Source organism: Cnephaeus nilssonii, assembly GCF_951640355.1.
Source record: "Cnephaeus nilssonii genome assembly, chromosome: 24".
NCBI classification, from domain to species: domain Eukaryota; kingdom Metazoa; phylum Chordata; class Mammalia; order Chiroptera; family Vespertilionidae; genus Cnephaeus; species Cnephaeus nilssonii.
In genome coordinates, this window is record NC_137095.1 from 8,181,511 (window position 1) to 8,199,498 (window position 17,988).

Consider the following 17,988-nt stretch of genomic DNA (forward strand, 5'->3'; position numbering starts at 1 on the left):
TGGCCCTTTCACCCCGCTCACCTCTCCCCCACATCCTGGCTCCCCAGCAGCTCGGCCAGAGCACCAGCCATGTCAGCAGCGCTGCGGGCCCAGCGCCCTCTCCTCCCTCTGGCCCACAGCCACTCCTCCGAGGGCTGAGCTGCCCTTTGGCCGGCTTGCTCTCCAGACACAGCCCCTGGCTATGCGTCCTGAGCCCGCCCGAGGGCAGAGGGCATGCCTTAGACACTCCCCCTCTCCCCCCCGCCCCCCCCCTTATCCATTTCGTTCTTGAAGTCTGGGTCGGACCCATAAGTAGTGAACGTATCAGATAAGTAGTGAACGTATCAGATACGACTCCCCATTGGACTCTCCCTTTCTTTACCTCCCAGTTCCTGCTTTATTGTCTCACAGGTACAGACTGGATAATAAGGACCTATCATAGAGCTCAGTTTTCCCCCACCCTCTGCCTCTCTCTCTCTTTTTTTTAAATATTTTTATTGATTTCAGAGAGGGTGGGAGAGAGAGAAACATCAATGATGAGAGAGAATCATCGATTGGCTGCCTCCTGCGCGCCCCTCACTGGGGATGGAACCCAGGCATGTGCCATGACAGGGAAACAAACCTGTGACCTCCTGGTTCATAGGTTGATGCTCCCTGAGCCACGAAGGCCGGGCCCCACCCTCCGCCTCCTTCTCCACTGCCCACAGCACACAACCTAGAGTCAGCAGTAGATCCAGTTCCACCAACAGCAGGGAAGTCATTGTTGTCCTGCTCCCGTCCGTCTTCATTAAGAGGCCCTCCTCAGCCTGAACACCGTAGCTCCCCCCAGAGCCCTGCATCATTTGCAGCCAGGAACCGGGCCTCGGGCTCAGCCTGACCCGTGGCTAAGGCAGGGGTGCGAGGCCATAGTTCTTGGTTGCTGATCAGTGACAGAATCATGGGCGAATCCAGGTGGCTCTCTTTCGGCATGTTGTGGTGGCATCTTAGAGCAGGTGGAGTTCAAGAAATATCCTTGAGCTGAAACCGGTTTGGCTCAGTGGATAGAGCATCGGTCTGCGGACTGAAAGGTCCCAGGTTCGGTTCCGGTCAAGGGCACATACCTTGGTTGCGGGCACATCCCCAGTAGGGGGTGTGCAGGAGGCAGCTGATCGATGTTTCTCTCTCATCCATGTTTCTAACTCTCTATTCCTCTCCCTTCCTCTCTGTAAAAAATCAATAAAATATATTTTTAAAAAAGAAAGAAATTTCCTTGAAATGTAGGAATGGACAGAGGTTGAAGCTGCTCCTGCAAAGGCTGGACTGTCAGGGAGTCCACCCCAGCTTGGGTTCCCTATCTCACCGAGAGCCCTAGCTGGTTTGGCTCAGTGGGTAGAGCGTCGGCCTGCGGACTGAAGGGTTCCAGGTTTGATTCCAGTCAAGGGCTCATGCCCAGGTTGCGGACTCGATCCCCAGTGGGGGATGTGCAGGAGGCAGCCCATCCATGATTCTCATCATTTTTGTTTCTATCTCTCTCATCCTCTCCCTTCCACTCTGAAATCAATACAAATTTTTAAAGACATTCCCTCTGATAGTAATAATAAGGGGTTGGAAAATGAGTTGAAAACAGCCCTGCAGGACCCTCTGTGGAAGAGGAGCAAAAGGTTATAGAATCTCAGAGCTCCCACGTTTAATGACACGTACCCCCCACACCTTCCTTCTGGAAAAACCGGATTTTGAGAACTGGGGGCCAGAAACCTGTTACGGAACTGATGGAAAGCTCTGGAATAATGACTGCCCTGAGCCTGGGTCCCCTGCAGCTCCGCCATCTACCTCCCTCCTAGTTGGCTACATCGTACAGAAGTTAGGGTATTCCCCGGGGGGGGGGGGACCCGGGGGTCAAGTAACCATGGCAACGGACTGACTAAGCTTTCTCGTCTCTGCCCTCCTCTAGCTGGGAGGTGTCAGCGGTATTGCCCAAGACTCCTCGGAGCGACCGGGATTGTTTCTGTCGGAGGAGACACTGCAGCCTGGGCTCTGGGACAGAGGAGGAGTCAGCCGGAGTGAGTGTGGGGGTCCCGGGATACCTGCCTTACCTGCCTTACCTGGTGGGTCTCTGAGAGTCCAGGGTAAGAAGCGGAGGGTCGGGGTCTCCCGGGAATTTGCCGGGTGAATGACCAAGAGCGTAGATTCGATAGTCTGGGGCCGCTAGCTTTTCCAGGACGCGGTCGAAAGTAGCTGGTTTTAAGAGGGACTACTTTCTCGCCTGGCTGAGTACAGAGGGGAGGACTGGCAGATAGGCCTTCTTAAAAAGAATGAGTGCAAGACTTTCCCTTTGTTAAGAAATATGTTTTTGTTAATGTTAGAGGGAGAGAGGGAAACATCGATCGGCTGCCTCCTGCACACCCCTCCTGGGGATCGAGCCCGCAACCCGGGCATGTGCCCTGACCAGGAATCGAACCAGCAATCTTTGGATGTATGGGGTGATGCCCAACCAACCGAGTCACTTGGCCAGGGCAGAACCTCTTAACTCTTAAAGTGACCTTCATTTTTTTTACTTCTTATCCCGCATCCTTGTAAGAAACACCAATCTTTTTCTTTTTTTTTAAAAAATATATTTTTGCCGAAACCGGTTTGGCTCAGTGGATAGAGCGTCGGCCTGCGGACTGAAAGGTCCCAGGTTCGATTCCGGTTAAGGGCATGTACCTTGGTTGCGGGCACATCCCCAGTAGGAGGTGTGCAAGAGGCAGCTGATTGATGTTTCTCTATCATCGATGTTTCTAACTCTCTATCCCTCTCTCTTCCTCTCTGTAAAAAATCAATAAAATATATTTTAAAAAATATATATATATATTTTTTATTGATTTTAGAGAGGAAGGAAGAGGGAGAGAGAGATAGAAACATCAATAATGAAAGAGACTCATGGATTGGCTGCCTCCTGCAAGCCCCCTCCTGCGGATCGAGCCTGCAACCTGGGCATGTGCCCTGACTGGGAATCGAACCCGGGACCTCTTGGTCCATGGGACGACACTCAATCCACTGAGCCACCATAGCCAGGCAGAAACACCAGTCTCGACAAGCAGGCTGTGGGCACCTCATCCCGGTGGGACCCCCAGGAGTGGCTGCTTGTCTGTGTCATCCGCCCTCCAGCCTAGTGCCTCCTGTTCAGGGCACCCCGGCTCCCAGGCAGCCTGGGCCCAGCTGGAGGCCCGAGAGGGAGGGACTGACCCTGTGCGTCTGCAGCTGAGGGTTTGCTGACGCACCGGGGCCATCTGCTTTGCAGCGTGAAGAGCTACGATGGCCGTGAACAAGAGCCCCACCTTGATGGACGGAGACTGCCCTGTAAGTATCCTGGGTGCATGCGGTGGGGTGGACCCCGGGCCGAGGAAGGAGCTGCGAGGGGAGGCGAGGGGGACGTGGAGCAAGATGCGTCTAGAGCAGCGGTCACCAACCTTTCGGACCTCACAGACCACCAGTGGTCCGCGGACATTGGCGTTCAATGACTGTTAGGTCTTAGTTCTTCTTGCCCTGGCTTCATTCTGCAGAGGACTGTTAGAGGATGGGGGGGTGGTGCGGGGGGTAGAGGAGATGCTCATTCAAAACGAAGGACTTTGGAGAAAAAGGACAGAAATGTCGGCTGGGAGGGAGAGGAGAAGGGACCTGCTGTATTCTTTCTTTTGTTTTTTTAATATTTTAATTGATTTCAGAGAGGAAGGGAGAGGGAGAGAGACATAGAAACATCAGTGATGAGAGAGAATCATGGATGGGCTGCCTCCTGCACGCCCCACACTGGGGATCCCGCATGGGCCCTTGGACGGGAATCGAACCGTGACCTCCTGGTTCATAGGCTGATGCTCAACCACTGAGCCACACCGGCCGGACAGAACTACTGTATTCTAAACCCCGGCACGGAGGCCCACGCTCTGTCCGCCCAGGTGGAGGTCCCTGCAGTAGGGGCCGCTGCGCTGTGTAACCAGGCGTTGTTCCTGCCGTGGTCTGTGACCGGGGCGCCCCGCTGTCACACAGGGCACAGGGGAGGGGCGCGTGCCCAGGGCTGTGTCCAGCTGGTTTCCACATGATTTGGGATGGTTTGACATGTTTGGATGTACCTGGGAACCTCCTGGCCAAGCCACTCTGATTTACACACAGTTCAAATAGTGAAACTGCCCACCCAGCATGGCTCAGTGACTGAGCGCCGACCTATGAGCCCTGGGGGCTGGGTGGGTTACGGATTGATTCCCGGTCAGGGCACATGCCCGGGTTGCGGACTCGATCCCCAGTGTGGGACATGCAGGAGGCAGCCGATCAATGATTGATAGTTACTCATCATTGATGTTTCTATCTCTCTCTCCCTCTCCCTTCCTCTCTGAAATCAATACAAATATATTTTTAAAAAATATTGAAACAAAAAAATGATGAAGCCACACAAAACTCACCTTGTCCTAAGTTAGCTTGGATTACCCTTTGCCCTGGGGATCGCCGTGTTCAGTTCTGTGTTGATCGCAGAGCACACAGAGGCTCAAGCTGGACAGGTGCACACTGAAGCCATCCTAATGTGGGGGGCGGGGGTGGTATTTTCCCCCCAGGACCTCTCTCTTCCTTGGCTTTGCCTAAAACCGTGGTCGGCAAACTGTGGCTCGCAAGCCACAGGCGGCTCTTTGGCCCCTTGAGTGTGGCTCTTCCACAAAATACCACGGCCTGGGCGAGTCTATTTTGAAGAAGTGGCGTTAGAAGAAGTTTAAGTTTAAAAAATGTGGCTCTCCAAAGAAATCTCAATCGTTGTCCTGTTGATATTTGGCTCTGTGGACGAATGAGTTTGCCGACCACTGGCCTAAAAGACCCCCTAAGGACTCTGTCCAAAGCATTAAAGAAGATGTTCGCTGTTTACAGTCATAATGTTTTTCTGGTTCAGATTTCAAGCTCATCTGCAAGACAGGAGGCTCAGATGCTGTAGCCTGGGTCTAGGGGACACACACACCTCCTTGGCGGGTCTCTAGCTCAGCCTCCTCCCCGCGGACACGGCTGGGGGCTCGCCTCCCCCGCAGAACCATGTACCGGTGGCAAATTCAACGCGAGTCAGAGCTGGGGACCTTTCTTCTTTTCCTTTTTTAAAAAAACATGTTTATTTATTTCAGAGAGGAAAGGAGAGGGAGAGAGAGAGATAGAAACATCAATGATGAGAGAGAATCATGGATCGGCTGCCTCCTGCACGCCCCACACTGGGGATCGAGCCTGTAATCTGGGCATGTGCCCTTGACCGGGAATCGAACCCGGGACCCTTCAGTCTGCTCTATCCACTGAGCCAAACCAGCGAGGGTGAGAAATCCTATCAAATAAAAGGCTAATATGCAAACCGACCAAACGGCGGAACGACCAGTTGCTATGATGCTCACCAGGGGGCAGATGCGCAACACAGGAGCTGCCCCTGGTGAGCTTGGCTCAGCCAAAAGCCCTGAGCCGGCGCATGGCTGGCGAGCGCAACGGCAGTGGCAGGAGCCTCTCCCCGCCTCCACGGCAGCGCTAAGGATATCCGACTGCCCCCAAGGGCTCCCAGACTGCGAGAGGGTGCAGGCCGGGCTGAGGGACCTCTCACCCCCTGCTGAGTGCACGAATTTCGTGCACCGGGCCTCTAGTGTTTAGATAAAGCCCCCAAGCTGAGATGGACAGAAGCTCTGCGCCCGACGGTGTCAGTGGGTGGGCTGGAGCCTGGGGGCCTGGGCTGTGGCCTGTTTCCCTGTGGGCGGTGCAGAGGCCACTGAGACCTGGCTTCCTGCTAGGTCACCGGACCCAGGCCGGCCTCACCCGTGGGCTCTGTGGCCCGGGGGCCGCCTTAGGGGGGTCCGGGGGCAGGAGAGGGAGGTAGGATGACTCCCACGCCTTGGCCTGTCTTCCTCCCACGCCAGGAGCAGGAGAACGTGCTGCAGCGGGTGCTGCAGCTGCCCGTGGTGAGCGGCACCTGCGAGTGCGTCCAGAAGACCTACACCAGCACCAAGGAGGCCCACCCGCTGGTGGCCTCGGTGTGCAACGCCTACGAGAAGGGCGTGCAGGGCGCCAGCAGCCTGGCCGCCTGGAGCATGGAGCCCGTGGTCCGCAGGCTGTCCACCCAGTGTGAGTCCCCGTGGCACGTGGGCCGCCCGCCTCCTCACGCGTGCTCCCTGCCCGCCCGCCTGCCAGTCTGTGTGTCCGCCCGTCCGTCTGTCTGATCGTCTCCCAGCTGGCTGCTCTGGCTGCTTATATGTGTGTCTGACTCACTGCAGAGCCTTCTCACCTGTAGACATGGATGACAGAGCTATGGAGATGCAGAGCTGGGTATAGATACTGCTCTTCTTGTCCATAGATGCCCAGCTGGCCTTTTCCTAGGATCACAGTGATGGGCCAAGCAATTGGCAGGAGGCGTGGGCAGAGCTGTGGGCGGCGGTGGGAGTGGGCCCCGTGGCAGGTCAGACACCCACTTCACCTCCAGATGCAGCCACAGGAACCGGCAGAGCCCGGCACAGAGGCAGGGGTGGCGGGCACCAGGCTGGCCTGCCAGGGCTGTGGAGAGCGGGGGCCAGGGAAGCCCTCAGGGTCAGCCGCTGGTGGTACCAGCTCATGACACGTGGGGGCAGCAGAGAGCTGCCGGCCAGGGCCCTGGAGGGGCAGGGCACCCCTCCCTGCGCCTTCCCAGACCTGCCCCTGATCAGTGTCCTGCCCCCATGGAAACCTGCCTCCCAGGCCCAGCCCTGAGCGGGGGTTGGGGTGGGGGTGGGGGTTGAGGGAAACCCCAGCAATACCAGGAAGCCTAGAACTTTCCACCATCCTGATTAGAGAATCACAGGGTCTGAGGAGTCTGCACAGCAAGCAGGAGAGCACAGGGGTGAGGAGGCCCCAGGCCCCGGCCTCCTCCCCCCTACACGCTCCTCAGATAATCCCTTGGTCTCATTTTGCCCAGTCAGAAGGCGGTCACATCACCTGGGCTCTCTACGAAAAGTTTTGTAAAGAAAAATAAGATACCTGGCGGAAGAGCCTACGAAAGGGTACAAATAAAACCCATCTCCAGCCCTGGCCGGTGTGGCTCAGCGGATAGAGCATCGGCCTGCGGACCGAAGGGTCCCGGGTTCGATTCCGGTCAGGGCGCATGCAGGAGGCAACCAATCCATGTGTTTCTCTCGCATCGATGTTTCTCTGTCTTTCCCTCTCTTCCATTCTCCCTAAAAGATCAATGGGAAAATATCCTTGGGTGAGGATTAAAAAGCAACAACAACAACAAACCATCTCCATGATTGCCCCTGGCCCCACCAAGGCCCCCAGGCCCTGCTGCCCCCCTCTCCCACCTCTGCTCCAGCCGGTCTCAGCTGCTGATTCACACGGTTTCCCTCGCTTTCTCCCCACCACCCTGCCAGGCAGGCCCCGCTAATCCACATGACAGTGAGGAGCTGGGGCCAGGCGGGCTGTGACTTGCCCAGAGCCACGCACTGCGGATGCGGAGTGCAGGCCCACCTGACTCCAGTGCCCACACGGAGGGCAGGAGCTGACCGGTCTCCAGGGGCCATGGCAGACGGGGGCTGGAGGGGGCAGAGGCCCTCGGGCTCCGTGATGCTCCGGAGGGAGCAGGGATGGGGGGCTGGGGGGGGGTCTGAGGGCTCCAGGCGCCTTGCTTGGCACAGAGGCCGCCACGAGGTTGTCACGGTGCGGGGAGGGCGCACCCCACCTCGGCCCTTTGCTTCCAGTCACAGCCGCCAATGAGCTGGCCTGCCGAGGCCTGGACCACCTGGAGGAAAAGATCCCGGCCCTCCAGTACCCCCCTGAAAAGGTGAGCCCTCTCTTCTCTCGGGGGAGGGGGGTGCAGGCCCTGGGTGCCGTGACTCGTGACCGGGAGTCGTTCATTTCCATGGCGAGCGCCCTCCCAGGCTGGTGGCGGCTGCCTGCCCCTCAGGCCACGCGGTGCGCTCCTTCCTGTCCCCGTGGAGCCAAAGGAAGGCAGGCTTTCTGGCACCAGCAGGTACAGGGTGGGTCCCCTGATCCGACACCCCCCATCCCCCCCAAGACCCCCCGGGGGCCTGCGTTGGACCAAGTGGAGTCCGCAGCCACCTGAGATCCTGGTCACACCCATAGACCCCAGGATTGCAGGCCCATGTCCTCCACATCAGTGGTCTGTGAGGTCTGAAAGGTTGGCGACGGTTGCTCCAGATCCAACCCTGTGTGGGCCCCGGGCTGAGGAGGCGCCGCCCCTGGATACATAGTTGCTGGGTATTTGTTATGGTAACGCCCGTGTCAGGTGCTTTGGGGGAGTCAGTCTCTGACCTGGCCCATCTATCTCACTGACCAGCCATCCACCCATCCCACAGACAGTTACTGACCCCCCCCCCCCCCCCCCCCGCTGCCCCCGGGTCAGGGCCGCCATGCGTGATTTCTAGAGCTGTCTCATGTCACCCTCCTGTCAGTCCTGGGGATGGGGTGGCTGTCCCCATTTTACAGATGAGAAAACTGGTGACTTCCCGCCGGCCCTGAGAGCGGGTCTGTTTGGCTCCCAGGCCTGTGCTCTGCTGTGTTCTTTTTTTCCAGATGAAGGGCAACATCTTGTCACAAAGGACGTCCCTGGCTAATGGGAGAGACACATTCTTTTTTTTTTTTTTTTTTTTTGAGACACATTCTTTTTTTCTTTTTCTTTTTTTTTTTTTTAATCCTCACCCGAGGCTATTTTCCCATTGATTTTTAGGGAGAGTGGAAGAGAGAAGAAAAGACAGAGAGGAACATCGATGTGAGAGAAACACATCGATTGGTTGCCTCCTGCACACGCCCTGACCAGGGCCTGGGCCGGGGAGGAGCCTGCAACCGAGGTACAGGCCCTTGACCGGAATCGAACCCGGGACCCTTCGGTCCACAGGCTGACGCTCTATCCACTGAGCCGCCTGGGCGAGGGCGAGACCCGTTTTTTTATTGCAGAACGTGCAGGAAGCTCAGCCACATCCATAAATCCCTGCAGATGCAGCCGGGCTGTGCGCAGTGCTCTGAGGGAGGTCAGAGCAGACAGGGGCGTTTTGAAGGACAGACATCTGTGTGCACAGGGCATCAGGACAGCGGCCCTGGGGCACCCCAGGGGGGTTAGGGTCTCAGTAGGCAGAACCAGTGCAAAGAAGCCTGGTGATCGGGGCAGTTGGCACGGGAGGGTTCGAGCCCTTTCCCTCTTAAGCCCTGCTTAATCCAGGGCCCAGATATTGGTGCCAGGCCCCTGGGCCTTTATTTTTATTTTTTTTAATTTTTTAAAAAAATATATTTTATTGATTCTTTACAGAGAGGAAGGGAGAGGGACAGAGAGCTAGAAACATCGATGAGAGAGAAACATCAACCAGCCGCCTCCTGCACACCCCCCACCGGGGATGTGCCCGCAACCAATGTACATGCCCTTGACCGGAATCTAACCTGGGACCTTTCAGTCCGCAGGCCGGCGCTCTATCCACTGAGCCAAACCGGTTTCGGCTTTTTTAATTTTTTAAAAATATTTTTTTATTGATTTCAGAGAGGAAAGGAGAGAGAGGATCATCAATGATGAGAATCATGGATCGGCTGCCTCCTGCATGCCCCCTGCTGGGGATCGAGCCTGCAACCCGGGCATGTGCCCTGACCAGGAACCGAACCCTGACCTCCTGGTTCCTAGGTCGATGCTCCACCACTGAGCCACGCCACTCGGGCTCCCCTGGGCCTTGCACGTACCTGACCCTCCTCCCCGCTCCCCCAGATCGCCTCTGAGCTGAAGGGCACCATCTCCACCCGCCTCCGCAGCGCCCGCAACAGCATCAGCGTGCCCATCTCCAGCACATCGGACAAGGTCCTGGGGGCCGCCCTGGCCAGCTGTGAGCTCGCCTTGGGGGTGGCCAAGGACACTGCGGAGTATGCCGCCAAGACCCGAGTGGGCCGGCTGGCCTCTGGAGGCGCCGACCTGGCCGTGGGTGGCATGGAGAAGGTGGTCGAGTTCCTCATCCCGCCAGCCAAGGACGAGTCAGGTATCTGCCCACGGGCTGCCAGTCCCTCCCTGGGGAGTGAGGTGGCCCCTGGAAATGAGCAAAGTGGGCAAGGACTCATCCAGCCCCTGCCCCGGAGCAGGGGAGGCCCCGCGGGGTTTCCGATGCGCCCATCCTCGCTGGTCTCCCATTGGCAAGCAGGGGAAAGTGGGGGCCCAGGTCACCATGAGCCTGTGGAGCTGGGACAGCAGCTGCAGCCCTAACCCTGACCCAGCCCAGCTTTCCCTGCACCTCTGACCCGCGCTCCCTTCTCTCCCCGCAACTCCTCCCCAGCCCCCGCGCCGGGACGCCAGCAGGCCCAGAAGCCCCCCAAGGCCGATCGCAGCCTCCTGAGCAGGGTGGGGAACCTGGCCAACACCCTCTCTCAGCACACCTTCCAGACCACAAAGCAGGTGCTGAAGCAGGGCCACGCCCTGGCCATGTGGATCCCCGGGGTGGCACCCCTGGTGAGTGTGTGCCCTGAGCTCTGACCGCCCCCCCGCCCCCCGCTCCCCACAGCCTGGGCTGGGACTTTCTGTCTAAGGACAAGAGGAAAGGCCAGGACGCAGGCTGAGGGCGGTGCCTGGCTAGGTGGTCTGCCCCACCACCCATTCTCCCACGGGGTCCCATCCCCCTTCATTTCCCTAATTGGGCCTCTCGCTGTGGGCCCTCCCACCTGTGAGGGAGCAGAGACACCCCCCCACACACACACCCAGCTGCTGTCCAGGCACTAGGGCATGTCACCTGTATATAAACGAGGCACCACCCATCCTGTAGGGGAAGCTCCAGCGGGGCCGTGTCCCGCCTGCTCCCAGGTCTCTGATTCCCCTCTGGAGGCTTCCGATTTGTCCCCCCAGCACCAGAGGTAGAGCCGCCTTTCCTAGGCCAGGGAGGGGCAGCTTCTCTCTCCCCCCATCTCTCTATTTCAGCAGAGATGGGCTGGGTTTTTAGAAAACATATTTTTATTGCTTTCAGAGAGGAAGGGAGAGGGCGAGAGAGAGAGAGAAACATCAATGATGAGAATCATGGATTGGCTGCCTCCTGCACGCCCCCTACTGGGGATCGAGCCCACAACCCAGGCATGTGCCCTGACTGGGAATCGAACTATGTCCTCCTGGTTCCTAGGTCAATGCTCAACCACTGAGCCACACTGGCTGGGCTTGGCTGGGCTGGATATTTTCATACAGAACTTTAGTAAGAAACTAAGGCCGAAAAGGAAATAAAGACAATATTAAAGCATCAAGGTCAGCAAACACATTTCAGCCATCATTTGGGTGATCCTTTTGAAAGCATCGCCAGACCTGGCCCATTCATTCAAGCTGAGAACCTACTGTGCGCTGGGTTCTGCAGCTCCAGTAGGAAGGCATGGTCAGTGTGGGGGGGAGGGCATTTACCAGTGGGGCCTGCTGGTCTCCTCCCATGGGACACTGGCCCACTTGATGTTGTCACTCTTTAAAGATCTGCAACCACTTACTAGAGTTAAACACACACCTCCCCGGTGACCTGGCAATCCCGCCAGCAGAATGAGAGCTGATGTCCCCCAAGCGACAGGTCAGAAATGTTCCTCTCAGCTGTCCCCTTGGCCGAGAACTGAGAACAGCTCAAATGGCCGTCACCAGTAGAATGGGCAAATGTGGTCCATTTCCACGGTGGAATATTACACGGGAGTGAAAAAGGAGGGCCATTTGCAAGCATGGGTAAACCTCACAACATAGTGCTGAACAAAAGAAGCTTTTCCCGAAAACACACTCAGTAGGAGTCCATTTAGGTGGCGTTCAGAAATAGGCAGAACCAGTGCCTGGTGAGAGGTCAGAAGGTCACCCTCGGGGCGCTGACTGGGTGGGGGGCACGGGAGCCCCCTGGGACCTTCGCTGGTTACACAGGCGTGTGCCCTCTATGTCACTTGCCACTCAATGGGGGGCTAGGCCCTGTGACCTCCCCTCCCTGACCCGGGGGAGTGGGGGAGGCACGTTGGCTGCCGGGGCTGTGATGCCAGAGCCCCCCCCCCCCCCCCCCGCCTTGGCGCCCGCAGAGCAGCCTGGCCCAGTGGGGAGCGTCAGCGGCCTCGCAGGTGGTGATCCGGCGGCAGAGCGAGGTGCGGGTGCCCTGGCTGCACAACCTGGCCGCCGCCGCCGCCGCCGCCCGCGAGGCGGACCACGATGACCAGACAGACAGCGAGGGGGACGAGGCCAAGGAGAAGGAGAAGGAGGAGGACTCGAACTCGGAGGCCGAGGAGCAGCTCAGCGAGGTGAGAGGGAGCCGAGGGGCGCACAGCCCAGAGGGGTGAGAAGCAGAGGCCCAGCCGCCAGGACCTCCATGCCCTTCTCGCAGCGGACCCCTCGACAGCCCGTAGCATAGTCAACAGCCTAGTCGCAGATGAAGACAGGTTCAGAGAGGGCAAGTGACCTGCCCGAGGCCACACAGCAGCAGAGCCAGGGGTCCATGTTCTTTCCGCTCTAGGCCTGGGGTGGGGGGGAGGGGAGGGGCCAGGGATGCTGCAGGAGGCCCTGACCTTGCTCTGGTCCCCAGGCAGCAGCCCTGCCGCGCCCACAGGGCCTCCTGGGCAGCGCAGTGTACACCCTGCAGAAGGCCGTCCAGGGCACCATCTCGGCCGTGCTGTGGGCGCCCGCCGCGGTGCTGGGCACGGCAGGGAGGATGCTGCACCTCACATCGGCCCCCGCTGTCGCCTCGACCAAGACCAAGAGCAGGGCCATGTCGCTGTCAGACGCCCTGAAGGGGGTGACGGACAACGTGGTGGACACGGTGGTGCACTATGTGCCGGTGAGTCATACCCGCTGACCCTCCTGACCCCGGGGCCTGGGCAACAGGCTGACCTACTGTGGCCCCTCCCAGCCCCAGGAAGAGAGAGACCTGGTGCCCGGGCCTGAGACCTTCCCCCACCCCCCTCCTCCCGGTCAGAATGGGGGTCCCCGTGGCCTGGCCCTCACCCCTCAGCACCCACCTGCAGGACCTGGGGTCACTCAGTCACTGGAACCACGATCAGAACCAGGCAGGGACCGCTGACCTTGGCTGGGGCGGTGTGTGGGCCCCAGGGTGGGTCAGGAGAGCCACTGGCCTCCCACTGAGAGGCCCTGGAGGAGGCACCGGGTCTAGAAACTGCAGGAGGGTCTGCGTTGCCTTGGTGCAGCGCACCCCATCCCCCTGCGCCACAGGCCCTGTCCCACCCCAGCCTGTGCCCTGCTGCTGGCTGCTCCTGGGAGGCGGGGCCTCGGGGGTGGGCCAGAGCCTCAAGGCGAGACCGAACCGACACCAAACCGGGCCCTGAGGCTGCTGCCTGGTCTCAGCTCCCCAGGTTGTCACTGATGGAGCCCGAGAGCGAATTCCGGGAAATCGAGGAGTTGAAGCGCAGGGCATCGGCGGCGCCCACCTGCCCGGAGCCCCCACAGCGCCCGGCGCAGCACCGGGGCAGCCTGCGCAGCGCCCGGGGGCCGGGCCTGGAGGACAGAGGGGACCTGCCCACGGCGCTGAGCTCCACGTTCCCGGCCGTGCCCCGCGAGAAGGCGCGCAGGGTCAGCGACAGCTTCTTCCGGCCCAGCCACATGGAGCCCATCCTGGGCCGCGCGCAGTACAACCAGCTGCGCAAGAAGAGCTGAGCGCCCGGCCCGCCCGCCGCCGCCGGCGCCGCACCGGGGAGCCCGCGTCGCCGGCGAGTAAGAACCTCCGCGTCCAGAGTAGCCCCTGGGCACCCGAGCCCCGCACCCGATCTTTTGAGAATCCTTTTGGGGCTTAGTCTGCAGCCAATTTTTAAGAAAAATCAGAGCAGCAACCTGCTTTGATTCTGTCTCTTTTGTTTTGTTATTCCCCACCTGAGGATATTTTTCCATAGATCTTTAGAGAGAGTGGAAGAGAGAGGGAAAGACAGAGAGAAACATCGATGTGAGAGAAACACATGGGTCGGTTGCCTCCTGCTCGTGCCCTGATGAGGGCTGGGGCCAGGGAGGAGCCTGCAGCCAAAGTAAGTGCCCTTGACCGGAATGGAACCTGGGACCCTTTGGTCCGCAGGCCGGCGCTCTGTCCACGGAGCGCACCGGCTCGGGCCTGTCTTGTTTTCTTGCTAAAAGATGAATTGCCTCACTTGATGGCTCACTCTTTAAGCCAACTTGCAGCCAATGACATTAGACTGCTCCCAAGATTCAGATGCATCCTCTGGAGGCAGATATTCGCCACCAATGAGTTACATGCCGCGACCCCGCAGCTCCAACCGGCGGGAGTCCTGGGCACGGTTTTACGCCCAGAGATCCCTGCGTGTGAGCTTCCCGGTCGGCTACTTTGAAGGAACAACGATCAGGCGTACAAGCTCTCGTGTGTGTATGAAATACCAGCGTCACACTGGGTCATAGCCGTGCTCGTAGCGCCACCTTCTGGCTCAAAACACACCCCTTTTGCGTCCTTCCCGCCTGGCCTGCACATGCGCATTCATTCACCCTGCCGGTCCCCTTTGGACTGCTGGCACCCTGGCGTATGGGGACCACGGCGGTGACCCTTCACGTACAAAGTCTGCACGAGTAGAGCATCCCAAGTTCTAGTTTTGAAAATGTTAATATCTGAAGTGCGTACATACAATTTAAAATTCAAACACAGCAAGAGGGTGCGTGTCTCCCCGCCTTGAGGTCCCGGGTTCCCCCTCACAAAGACAGCCTCGGTGCCAGCCTCCTGTATCTGTCCAGCTGCCCGCTGTGCGTGTGCGGGCACGTGTGTGTGTCCTTCCCACGCGTCCCCCAGCCGTGGGATGCTGTACCCCCTCTTCTCACCTCACGGTTCACCTTAGACATCGGAAGTCGCCCTGGCTCCTTTCAATAGCCACATAGTAAGTGCCTCGTGTCATTGATGTAACTCGTTCCCTAACGAAGGGCTTTGAGGTTGTTGCCGTTTTTTTGCTACTGCAGACAGTACCGCAATAAATGTCCTCACACAGCATGGCTGTGCACACGTGTGTGTATATCTATAGGGTGAGCTTATCCCTGGGCTGCTCCGCCTCCGAGAACCAGGCCGGCTTCGCGGGTCGCTGGGTCCCCAGAATGCGATGAGTCTGTGCTGGGATCAGGGCGCAGGGCCTGCGACCCCCAGGCGGCGTCTGGGTACCAGGGACACGTGGGCCCGCCCTCAGGCGTGGCCCCGCCCCTCTAGGCCCCGCCCACTACCCACCCCTCGTGATATCGCCCCGCCCACTGCCCGCCCCTCGCGCCTTCGCCCCGCCCCCGTCTCGCCTGCGGACAGACTCGGCGGCGCCGCCCCGCTCGTGCTTCAGCCCCCACGAGCCCGGGCGGGCGGGCGGGGTTGCGGGGGCGAAGGCGGGCTTATTCAGGGGGCGGGGGTCGTGGTGACGGCATCAGCGCGCGCGGCCTTAGGGCTCGGAGGCTGGCTGCGGGGCAGGGGCTGCACCCCTGCAGGTGAGTGGGGGCCGGGGGGGGGGTGCAAGGCGAGGGCGGGGCGGGCGGGAGGCGCGCTTGCCCCCTGCGCAGGCCGGCGGGGCGCCCTGGGAGCCGCCACCCTGGGGCACCCATCCTGGCTCACCAGCCTCCTGGGGGCTCTTACCGGGGCGCGCGGCCCCCCTTCCTGAAGGCCGGGGCCGGAGGCTGACAGCCCGGGCCTGGCGTCTGCAGAGGTGACCACTTTCCCGAACTTTCCCGGCCTCCGGCGCCCGACCCCCTGCGCGCTCCGGCCCGCTCCTGTGCGCGGTTCTGGGAGCCTTTGGGGCGCGGAGAAGCGGGACCGCAAGGGGCTGGAAAAGTTCAGGGCGAGCGGGACGGGTACCGCTGTGTCCCCAGCGCCGGGCACCCCGCGGGGACGGAATGGTTTCGGGAACAAAATCCGTTCCCGGCGCCGGGAGAAGTGAACTATAGGCGCGCCCACCTCGCGGGGTGCCCCACGCACCTGGATGGGTGTGCACAGCCTGGGCCACGGGCTGCACAGCGCGACCCTGTGCAGAACACCCAGATAAGCCCTGGCCGGTGTGGCTCAGGGGACAGAACACCAGCCTGCGAACCTGAAGGGCCCCGGGTTCGATTCCGGTCAAGGGCAGGTACCATGGTTGCAGGTTCCCCCCCTCCCCCAGCATCATAGCCACGGAGCAGCGCCTGCAGGGAAGCCGCTGTGATCTTGGCTGGTGGAAGGTCTTGCCTTCAGTTTGTAAAAAAAAAAAAAAAAAGCAACACCTGTGAAGTGCACGAAAGCAAAGCCCAATAAAGGAGGTAAACCTGTGATCAATAAAGTGAGTCGGGGCCAGGCGGGGGTGGGGCTGGGGGTGGGGGAGGGACTGTGGTGAGCGAGGAGGGAGATGGGGGCGTTCCTTGGGTAAATGTTATGCATCACTGTTGGGCAGCAGGTAGGGGACAGGGGTCCCAGCCTGGGAGGTGCGGGGTGGCTGGGGTCTGTGCTGGGAGGCTGTGGTGGAGGAGGCAGTGGGGCAGCCCTGAGCATGCTGGGGGCAGAGAAAGGTGAGGGCAGGTGGGGTACCTGCCGGTAGTCCAAGTAGGAAGGGCCTGTGAAGTTTTTTTTTCCTGTGAAGGTTAGAATCTCAAGGAGGACCACGGGGAGCCTCTATTGGGGCCGCTGTAAGCTGGGAGTTTAAGGTGGCGTTTGCATTTTTGTTTTGTTAATATATTTTTTTATTGATTTCAAAGAGGAAGGGAGAGGGAGATAGAAATATCAGTGATGAGAGAGAATCATGGATCGGCTGTCTCCTGCACGCCCCCCACTGGGGATCGAGCCCGAAACCCAGGCATGTGCCCTTGACCAGAATCGAACCCCGGGGACCCTTCAGTCCGCAGGCCGACGCTCTATCCACTGAGCCAAACCAGCGAGGGCAATAAAATATATATTTTTTAAAAATGCGCTGGCTGGTTTGGCTCAATGGGTAGAGCGTCTGCCTGTGGACTGAAATGTCCCGGGTTCAGTTCCAGTCAAGGGACATACCTGGGTTGTGGGCTCGATCCCCAGGTGTGTGTGTGTGTGTGTGTGTGTGTGTGTGTGTGTGCAGGAGGCAGCTGGTCCATGATTGTCTCTCATCATTGATGTGTCTCTCCCTCACCCTTTGCTCTGACATCAATAAAAAATAAATTTAAAAAAAATGCAGCACCTGTGCCTCAGTGGATAGAGCATGGGCCGGACCCTGGCCCGGACCCTGGTCGGGCCTTGTGCAGAAGGCAACCAATCGATGTATTTCTCTCACATCGATGTTTCTTTCTGTCTTTCCCCCCTCCCTTTCACCTTTTCTAAAAATCAAAGGAAAAACATATTCGGGGGAGGATTAACAACAAAAAAATTGAAATTTAAATGTAAAAGCAAGCAACACCTGTGAAGCGCAGTAACGTGGCCAATTGCCCGCACGTGGCAGGCGCTCCCCGCATAGCCAGGCTCAGGCTGCGTTCAGGTCTCCCTGCTTTACTGAGCAAAGGCCCGAGGTGCAGGAGCAGCAGTAATGCTGGCCATTCGGTTCTGCCAGAGAGAAGCCGGAGGGAAGTGCTTCCGTTAAGTGAACAGGGGGATTATCTACTTAATCAGGACAGGGAAAACGTTTTTGAATACATTGCTTGGAAGATCTGCAGTAAGATCCAATTGTGAAGGAAAAAGAAATTTGCTGTCACGCCTCAAACTGCAAAAGTTATGGCCCTTGTGTGTGATGAGTTGGTTACGATGGAAAAGGCATTAAATGTGGGAGACACGGACAGAAAACACGCCATAAAGCATTGAACTTATGCGAGGACTTCAGCCAGGGCCCCCCCGAAACGAACGAGTGGCTACATTCACACAACTTTTATTGTTATAATTGTTTATTTCTTTTTTAAAATATATTTTTATTGATGTCAGAGAGGAAGGGAGAGGGAGAGAGAGAAACATCCATGATGAGAGAGAATCATTGATCGGCTGCCTCCTGTATGTCCTGAAATGGGGACTGAGCCCGCAATCCGGACATGTGCCCTTGACCGGAATCAAATCCGGGACCCTTCAGTCTGCAGGCCGACGCCCTATCCACCGAGCCAAACCAACCAGGGCTGTCATTCTTATTTCATTGTTAGGTGTTGTTGCTAAT

General features: G+C 58.7%; 1 protein-coding gene across 3 annotated transcripts; it reads left to right on the forward strand.

Annotated features, from left to right (window-relative positions):
* The first annotated feature begins 1,911 nt into the window (after positions 1-1,911).
* PLIN1 (perilipin 1) lies at positions 1,912-13,618 on the forward strand. 3 transcript variants are annotated; one of them, XM_079763997.1, is made up of 9 exons: positions 1,912-2,018; positions 3,239-3,297; positions 5,859-6,063; positions 7,665-7,747; positions 9,674-9,938; positions 10,230-10,402; positions 11,968-12,183; positions 12,465-12,716; positions 13,241-13,618. In XM_079763997.1, the coding sequence occupies exons 2-9, from the start codon at positions 3,253-3,255 to the stop codon at positions 13,547-13,549; spliced, it is 1,548 nt and encodes a 515-aa protein (XP_079620123.1). In that variant the 5' UTR covers positions 1,912-2,018; positions 3,239-3,252; the 3' UTR covers positions 13,550-13,618. The 3 variants fall into 3 exon arrangements, with proteins under 3 accessions (XP_079620123.1, XP_079620121.1, XP_079620122.1); XM_079763995.1 differs by having other exon boundaries at positions 1,939-2,084; XM_079763996.1 differs by lacking the exon at positions 1,912-2,018 and having other exon boundaries at positions 3,214-3,297.
* Positions 13,619-17,988: the final 4,370 nt, after the last annotated feature.